Raw genomic sequence first — 9,198 nt, 5'->3', positions numbered from 1 at the left:
CGGGGCGGGGACCTGGGGACCCGCCGGGGCTCGGCACACTTCTCCAGCCTCGAGTCCGAGGTATGACGCGGCCCCGGGGGGTCCCACCGCCCCCTCGGTCAGCGCAGGCCACGGTCCGAGGGAGCACGCAAACTGGACAGGACCCGCGTGGGGTGGGAAGGAAAAACGCGGAACTGGCCGGAACCCGCCTGGAGCAGCGTCCTGCGCCTCCTCGCTTTCGGGGCACTGCGAGCCGGAGGGAATTTGGCCCCCCGAATCTCACCCTGCCTGAGAGCGAGGCGGCGGGGGGTCTCGGAGCCCGCTGGACTTTTTTTTTAAACCCGACAAGGGCTTTTTAACGTCACCAGATGGGGCGGGAGGTGGGGCCGGGGTGTCACGCCACGCCCCACCCCTACGCCCGGGGCCGTGGCCCCCACATCACTGTGCAGCTCCCCGGCCCCAGCCACGCCTCCGGGGAAGCCCGTTTTTAACCTTTCATCCATCGGGACTCAAAACTGTGAGACACGTTCGCCAAACTGTGACCCTAGACCTCGGCCCCGCCATACAGAAACCCCTGACCCCAGACTGTGACATCCGACCCCTACTAATGGTCATCCGACCCCAGACTGTGACCCCTGACCCCAAACTGTGACCCGAACCCCAGACTGCGCCCCGACCAGACTGTGACCCTTGACGTCAAACCGGGACACCCCCTTCCTCCTCTTCCACCCTCGGTTGCTTTTCCCTATTTTGACCTAGGACACGCCCCCCAACGGAAGTCCCGCCTGTCCCACCCCAGCGATGATCCCAATCTCCAGGGGCCCAAACTTCCCACCCTGTTGCACTTCACTACCACCAGCCCCAGGTGCCACCAAACACATCCTCTCCCAACTCTCCCAATCCAGCCCTTATTTATGACCCTTCAGCGATGACCCAGCAGACCCCCGCAAAGCCTCCTCTTCCCAGATCTCCAGCCGGGTCTGGAGCTGGGTCGCGGAGGGGAGGGTCTGAGAATCCACACTCACCACCCAACTCCCTTCCCACTTTCCCGTTCCACATTGCAGTGTTTGGAATAAACCATGTTTTTATGCCTCGTCAGTCCAAGTGTGAGCTCCGTGTCTGTCTCATCCCCTCAAACTTCTCCGGAGGAAACCGAAACAGAAAAGTCCAGAGAAACAGGGGGCAGCGAGGGGACTAGAGCGAGAGAACAGATACCCTGGAGGGAGGTGGGAGACAGAGACCCAGAAAGAGGCGGTGAGAAAGGACCCTAAAGAAGAGAAGGGCTGAGAAGGGTCCGGGGCGGACAGAGACCTAGAGATATGGGGGACAGAGAACTCAGGAAAAATCCAGCATCGAAAGCTTTTAGGATTCAAGTCTAGGGTCCCATTCCTATGGCTACAGGCAACGAGGTTTGCGAGATGTTTAATATCCTGTTCGTGCAAGCGAGGACAGTGTCTAATGTATTCCAGCCAGTCCACATATTTCAAACATCGTTAATCTCACCAAGCAGAATTTATTTCTAACATTTCATTATGCCAATTAGCCAAACCCCTGGTGCTGATGGGCGATAAAGAGCCGAAGCACTTTTAATAGCTGCCTCCAGAGGGTGGACTTTCTGATTAAATGCTCGCTGACCATGGCTGCTATGCGAAGTCCCGGTTAGGCAACTGACTGCCCCGAGAGAGTATATTCGACCGACTGACTTACGCGTGATATCCTGTTTAAGCATTTTGAAGCAAATTACAGCCATCAACACAAGGAGGGGAGAAGAAACCGGCTTTATGTGTCCTCAGGGTGCAGAAACCCACGCTCCTTGCCAGTAAGAGCTCTTATTTGCATACATGAATAATCAATTAAGTAAAAAGAAGCGCTGGGAGCCAAAGATGGAGTCGAGGCTCGGAACCCCTCTGGTGGACGGGAACTTTGGCCTCCTCCAGAACTACAGCTCCCAGGAGACCTTGCCACTGCTCCGCGAAGAGCGCCCCAAAGTCTCGCGGCGGGCGTAGTTTCTTAACGCAGGCCTCAGCCAGTAAATCAGGACGCTGTTACCTTGGCTTTCTTTCCCCGGGTGGACTTCAAAGGGGCGGAGAAGAGAGAGATCGAGAGAGAGAGAGAGAAAAAGAAAAAAAAGAAAAAAAAAAAAAGAGCAACCGGAAGTGACGCTCTTACCTCGCGCCGGCGGTGAGAGGCTTCGAAGATGGCGGCGCGCAAGGGTCGGAAGCGCACATGTGAAAGCGAGCGACCCATGGAGACCGAGTCCCACGATGCAGGGTCCGAGCGCCCGGCCCAGGTCTACCTGCCCGGCCGGGGACCGCCGCTACGCGAAGGAGAGGAGCTGGTCATGGACGAGGAGGCCTACGTGCTGTACCACCGAGCGCAGACTGGTAGGGCTGGGCCCCTGGACTCCTGGGTCCTGAGGAAGGAGGGGACTGGAATCCTTGGTCCTGAGGGGCTCAGATCCTGAGCCTTTCACAAGAGGCGCTCTGAAAGAGAAGACTGGGGTCTGCGAGGGGTGACATCACACTGGAAGGGGCTGAGATCCCACTGTCCCACCCTAACTTTCCAATCCCTCCTTCCCTCTCCAGGCGCCCCCTGTCTCAGCTTTGACATAGTCCGTGATCATCTGGGAGACAATCGGACAGAGCTTCCCCTTACACTTTACCTGTGTGCGGGGACCCAGGCGGAGAGCGCCCAGAGCAACAGGTGAGACCTGAAGTTTTCCCTGGACCAGGAGCCCAAGTCCCCTGCCCCTTACCACCTCAAGACCCAGGAGTCTGAGCCTCCCACTCCTCCTCTCCCAGGCAGGACCCAGGAGGTAGGGCTTCCAGCTTCTGCCTCCCTCAGCCCCAGAAACTGGGTTTCCAGCCTCCTTCCTCCATAAGGATCCTGGCATCCAGCGCCTGTCACATCACACTTTCCCCAGATTAATGATGCTTCGGATGCACAACCTGCATGGGACGAAGGCCCCAGCATCAGAGGACAGCGATGAAGAGGAGGAGGAAGATGACGAGGATGAAGAAGATCGGAAGCCTCAGCTGGAGTTGGCCATGGTGCCCCACTATGGTGGCATCAACCGAGTTCGGGTAAATACAATGCCAGGAGCCTGCTCTACATTCTCTGGAGCATAGTGCCACCCCCTACCCGCCATGTCCATACTGGTGCCTCATGTCCTTCAGCTTTTGGGAAAGCCCTGGGCATGTAACTCTATGTATGGCTTGATAGATGTCTTTGGTATTTTTGTCACTTGGTATTATGGAGATGTTTTTTATGTTCCTTCTTCTTCTGTAAAACAGTACGAGTTACAAAACTTACCTGATATAATGAATGATAAGATGGAATAACATATAGATAATTATATAGCTGAGGTACAATTAGTTCAGGTGCTTAGAAACAGCTCTTGGTCGTAGTACGAGATATGTGTTTTCTGTTATTTCTCAGGAACTGTTGTGAGTGGTGGGGTTACTTCTGTGTTTCAGACTTATAGCTTCTGATGAGGTTGATGTGTGAACTGAACGTGATGACACGTGAACAGCACTTAGAGTAATGCTTGGCCCATGGTTCTTGCTGGGCATTCCATTAAAATAGCACTGTGTTTCAGGTACTGATCTAGGCAGTTTAACAGGGAGCAAAAGGTCTCTGGCTCCACGCAACTTACGTGTTAGTAGGGGAAGGAGCAAGAAGCAGCTTAGTACACGTGTACTGTGTCAGATGCTAAGCATTGTGGAGAAAAATAAAGCCAAGGTAGGGAGTTAGGGTGTTCCTGGATGGGGTTGCTATTTTGAATAGTGTGGTCAGGGAAGTATTCACGGATAAGGTGCCTTCTGAACAGAGATCCACAGGAAGTGAACGAGTGAGCCAAGGATACCTGTGGCAGAAGATTGGCAGGCAAGGGAAGCACATGCAAAGGCCCTGGGGTGAACTTGGCATATCCGAGGAGTTTTGAGGGAAGCTGGGAACACCGGTGCATCTAAAGCAGAATGGGCGAGGGGGAGAGTGATGAGATTTTGGGGGTGGACACAAATGAGACAGGTCGTTCAGGGCCGTGGCCTTTACTTGGGGAGAAATTGGGAGCCATTGGAGAGTTTAGAGGAAAAAACGGGATGTCACGTGTGTTTTAAAGGGATCTCTGTGGCTGCCGTGTTGACCCTGGGCTGCAGGGAGGCAAGGGCAGGATAGCCCTATGGTAATTCTGGGGAAGGACAGCATCAGCAGTAGCATTCGTGACCACACAGGTAGCGAGAAAGGGTTGGAAGCGGTACGTTTTCAGTGGAACCGGCAGCATAGGTGGCGGGCGTGAAAAAGAAGAAATAAGTCGAGAGCACGTCCTCTGCTTTGGGGCCTGAATGGGAACACCGGGGCGAGTAGAAGGTTGCAGTCGACAGTGAGGAGCTTGGCTTTGGTCGTGTAAGTGTGAACGGTCAGTGAGATATGAACCTGGAGTTCGAGAAGAGGGGTCAGGGCTAGGGGCCGCTGGAAACCGAGGCTGAACGGGATCTCCTAGCGAGCGAATGCGCAGAGCCGGAGACCCGAGGACCGAGGCCTGCGACTCGCCAGCGTTTAGAGGGTTACAGAGACCAAGGGTCTGAACACACTCCCTGGGGCCGGTGGGAATTACAGCCTCGACTCCCAGGAGTCTTGAAGGAGTTTTGTTCTCCCACCATCACTGTCTCACCCGCAGAGTGGGGAGTCGTTCCGGGTACCAAGCCAGTCTTGCAGGCCGTGGTCTTTCCCCACAAAGGGTTCTGGGAGTTGTAGTTCCAGCCCCGGGGGTCTGAGGACCTGCGGTTCTGGTGCTCAGGGATGCTAGCAGCTTTGGTCACCACCCTGAGCCTCCTGTCCCTCCCACCTCACTTCCCCATCTTCCTCCCCCCGCAGGTGTCGTGGCTGGGTGAGGAGCCCGTGGCTGGGGTATGGTCAGAGAAGGGCCAGGTGGAGGTGTTTGCACTGCGGCGGCTTCTGCAGGTGGTGGATGATGCCCAGGCCCTGGCGGCCTTCCTCAAGGATGAGCAGGCCCGCGTGAAGCCCATCTTTGCCTTCGCCGGCCACATGGGCGAGGGCTTTGCTCTCGACTGGTCCCCCCGTGTACCTGGTGAGTCTCGGGGTGCATACTTGGTCCCGGGGGCGGAAGAGAGCAGGGCCTGTGGCAGGGGTGGGTGCTGAGACTCCGGGGAGGGGCGTGAACTGTGGCCCCCTGGGACCAGGTGGTTTCCTGACTCCCTTCCCCAGGGCGCCTGCTGACTGGTGACTGTCAGAAGAACATCCACCTCTGGACACCTACTGATGGCGGCTCCTGGCACGTGGACCAGCGGCCATTTGCGGGTCACACACGCTCTGTGGAGGACCTGCAGTGGTCCCCAACTGAGGACACAGTGAGGGCGGGCTGGGTGCCTGGACACAGGGAGGGCTGGGCGCCTGGACTCCCGGGTCCTGGAGGAGGTGGGGGCTGGGGCCAGGTCCTGGCGAGGGGCCTACTACTAGTCCCTGGTCTCCAGGGTGGGGCGAGGGTCCCCAGGGTCAGTCTGACTCCACCTTGTCCAGGTTTTTGCCTCCTGCTCGGCTGATGCCTCCATTCGCATCTGGGACATCCGGGCAGCCCCCAGCAAGGCCTGCATGCTTACCACCGCCACCGCCCATGATGGGGATGTCAACGTCATCAGCTGGAGCCGCCGGGAACCCTTCCTGCTCAGCGGTGGGGACGACGGGGCCCTCAAGATCTGGGACCTGCGGCAGTTCAAGGTACTTTTGCGGCCGGAGTGGCTTCTGCTTCCGGCAGCCACTGGGATTTGGAGTCTTCACCGTCGATGCTTTTGTACATCAGAGCTGGGAAGGCCCTTTGGCTGGGGGCCCAGGCCCTTTGGGGTGTAGATGAGGAAGCAGGCCCCGCAGGAGGAAGTCTTGTGCCTGGTATGGAGTCGTTCACTCTACAGCGGGAGAGGTGACAAGAGACGGAAGAGGCTGGGTGGTGGCAGAGACTACAATTCCCATCTGCCCGTGGGGGAGCCATGGGTTTTATAGAAACAGCTGAGGATCGGAGCCCAGCTCACTCACTGCAGGAGAGGAAACTGAGGCACAGAAAGACTGGAGCAGATGTGACGTCAGGGCCCCGCTCAGAGCCGACTTCGCAGAGCGGAGAGGGGCTGTGGGCAGGAGAGAGCGCCGCTTCCGGCACGCCTCTGCTCAACGCCGTAACTTCCTGTGGCTCCGTGCCTTCCTGGGACCGCCATGTTGTAATCTTTTTTTCCCCTCCAGTGTAATGGGTTCTATAGAATCAGCCCTGGAGAAGCTTCTAGAAATCGATTCCAGCCCCCAAGGCAAGCGCATAGCCAGGTCACGTGGCTGAGTCGATTGACCATTGCAGTGTTGGCCACTTCTCCAGATTAGGGCGACTGCCATCCCAGCCACACTTTGCTTTACGGAAAGTGTCTTCGTCCCCGACATCGGCCGCCTCTGGAGCCTGGGGTCCTGCTTCTCCCTCCGTTTTAAGGCCCTAGAATCTGCAGGGGGAGCACTCAGAGCCCCACACCCCCTTTCTGGGCGGGGCTTCTCATGTGAAACCACAGACCCCAGCAGCCCTGGGGATGTGACACCTTTATTACCAGCTGTACTTTGCCATCTGTGCCAAATGGGGAATCTGGGCTTGTGGGGGCTCAGCCTGGGTCACCCCAGAAGTCAGGCTGAGGTGCTCAGAGCCCCTGACTCCCGTCTTCCCACAGTCCGGCTCCCCAGTGGCCACCTTCAAACAGCACGTGGCCCCCGTGACCTCCGTCGAGTGGCACCCGCGGGACAGCGGGGTCTTCGCAGCCTCTGGTGCAGATAACCAGATCACACAGTGGGACCTGGCCGTGGAGCGGGACCCCGAGGCGGGCGACGCGGAGGCCGAGCCCGGGCTGGCGGACCTCCCGCAGCAGCTGCTGTTCGTGCACCAGGGCGAGACGGACCTCAAGGAGCTGCACTGGCACCCGCAGTGCCCCGGCGTGCTGGTCAGCACCGCGCTGTCCGGCTTCACCGTCTTCCGCACCATCAGCGTCTGAGACGGCCGACCGGGCCGGCGGCGTCCGGTCTGGCCTCGCGCGTGGGGACCGAGGTCTGAGTCGGCTCCCCGAGGGGACTCGTTCAGATCTCGGCAGCTCTGAGCGCCACCGGGCCCTCTCCAGAGGACTTCGCTCGGCCCACTGGCCGCCGTGATGGACTGTCTGACTGACTGCCCTTTGAAGGGACTTGGTTGGGTCCCATGTGCCCCCCACCAGCCAGAGGACTCTGTTGGCTCATTTCCCAGGTGGGCCTGGTGTGGCTCGTGTTACTGTGGCTACTTTGCCACCTGTGGCACTTGGCTTGACCCTTTGATCTCTCTGCCTCAGGACCCAGTTCCGGCCTTCTGTCTCCCCCAGGCAACGCAAGTGCATTACAATGGGGTGGGTTCCCCCAGCAGAATTGGACTTGGCCTCTGGTCTTCCTGCCAGCTGGGCCTAGCCAGGACTTCCCAGCAGGGAGCTGCATGGGCCTGCTCCCCTTCCCCCCATGCTGAAAGCAGGCGCTGGGGTTGGGGGAGGAAAGTCGGGGGCTCCTGAGAGGCACTAAAGACCGGGACAGGCCTTGATGTGTGTGCGACTCCGACTCCTCCTTCTGGTCACTTCCCTATGAGGACACGGGAAGGGCAGGAACCTGGTACCTCCTCCACGCAGCCCAACCCTCAGCCTGGTCGGGTGCTACCCTGTGTGCCTTCCCTAAATTTTAGTCCATTGGGAACTCGCTCCGGGTCTATAGAGGGCATCTCACCTGTGGGAGGCCCCCCTTTTAAAGGCTTCATCTCAGAGGGAACCAGGGAGTCCCCATTTCTCTGTCCTATCACTGTCCCTTTTATTATAATCTCGCCATTTCTTTGTCATCTGTCCCCATCTTTCTCTGTCTCATTCGGGTCCCTATCTTCCCGTGCCTCCTGGCCCCCACGCCGTCTTCCTGCCCCCTCCTCCCGTGTCCACACTCTGCCATAGTCTCCTCTCCAGCCTGCTTGGGCTGTGGCCCAGCTGCTTGCCTGGCCTGGCTGTCCTCCCTGGCTCCCCCTCTGCGGCTCTGAGCTGGCCCCACCCCCTACCCCCCTTCCGCCCAGGCTTCTGATCCGCCTATGGACACAGAGGTCGGGTGCCCGGCATAAGGCCCCTGGGGCCGAGGAGAGACCGCAGCCCCTCAGCACCCAGAGAGGAGCCCCCAGCAGAGGGCATGGGGGTGGGCTGCCCCCCCAGGTATGTGCCTGCATGCAGTCCCTGGGCAGGGGGCGTGGGCCTGAGAGCCATCCCACCTCCCCCCACCCTGTCCCTCCACCCTCCATCCTCCCTGCCTGGGCGTCTCTGCGCCCACACCCCCACCCCGTCCTCACTGTTCCCCCTCGGGGCGGTCCCATCTTACCCTCGGTGACAGAGTCCGGCCCCAGAATGACCTCTCCCCACAGGTTCGGTACCTCCAACTTTGACCCATCTCCATTTTCTGCCTTTTTCCATTGCCCCCCCGCCCCCGTCCGCTGGCCTCTGTCTTCACGACTGCATCTCCCCTCTCCATTCCCGACACGATCTCCCCTTTCGTCTCCCAGTTGCTCGTCTGCCTGTTTCTTCCCCTCTTCCCCTGGGCCTCTGTCCCCCGTCTTTTGGTGTCTGCACCCCTGTCTCTGCCCCCTTCTCTCTGCTCCGTCCACCCACCATCTCTGTCCTTTCTGCTTTCTCGGGCTCCCTCTCAGCACCCCCCTCTCTCCCCCACCTCAGCCCTTGTCTGTCTGTCCACAGTCTCTGCCCAGACCCTATTGGGAGGTGGGGGGCAGGGGGAACACCCGGGGTCTCAGGGGAAGAATGTGGAAGTGTGTTTCTTTGGGGGCGGGGAGGTCAGGCCCGGGGACAGGGCTGCTCGGCCCCAGATTAGACAGTGACTTTGACACCAAGTTAACGCACCTTAAGCCCCGTGTCTCCTTTATATGGAAACATTAAGCTGCTCGCAGGTCAGTGGGAGGGTGGGGTGGGGGACTCCAGGCTCTCGAGCCTTCCTTCCCCTCCCCCTGCCTTTGCAGGGAAGTGGGGCTCTGAGCCCAAGTTGCATCCACCCCTGAGAGTGGGGCCATGCTGGATGCAGAGAAGGCCCCTCGGAGGCGGACACCCCCATCTGCTCTGTGGAGTGGAGAAGGTCACGGCCACCTCGCAGGGCTGAGAATGGGTGCAAGGACTTAGGAGGCATTCC

The 9,198-nt window shown here is 59.0% G+C and overlaps 1 protein-coding gene across 1 annotated transcript; it reads left to right on the top strand.

Moving 5' to 3' along the window:
• The first annotated feature begins 1,960 nt into the window (after positions 1 to 1,960).
• On the top strand, positions 1,961 to 7,576 carry GRWD1 (glutamate rich WD repeat containing 1). The gene is made up of 7 exons (XM_006905063.3): positions 1,961 to 2,363; positions 2,565 to 2,682; positions 2,903 to 3,062; positions 4,855 to 5,068; positions 5,206 to 5,348; positions 5,518 to 5,715; positions 6,693 to 7,576. Exons 1-7 carry the CDS (start codon positions 2,177 to 2,179, stop codon positions 7,008 to 7,010), a joined length of 1,338 nt encoding a protein of 445 aa, XP_006905125.1. The 5' UTR covers positions 1,961 to 2,176; the 3' UTR covers positions 7,011 to 7,576.
• The last annotated feature ends 1,622 nt before the right edge of the window (positions 7,577 to 9,198 follow it).

This window comes from Pteropus alecto, unplaced genomic scaffold (assembly GCF_000325575.1).
Source record: "Pteropus alecto unplaced genomic scaffold, ASM32557v1 scaffold41, whole genome shotgun sequence".
Lineage (NCBI taxonomy): Eukaryota > Metazoa > Chordata > Mammalia > Chiroptera > Pteropodidae > Pteropus > Pteropus alecto.
Note: the sequence above shows the minus strand (reverse complement) of the source record. Positions and strands in the feature narration are given on the sequence as shown.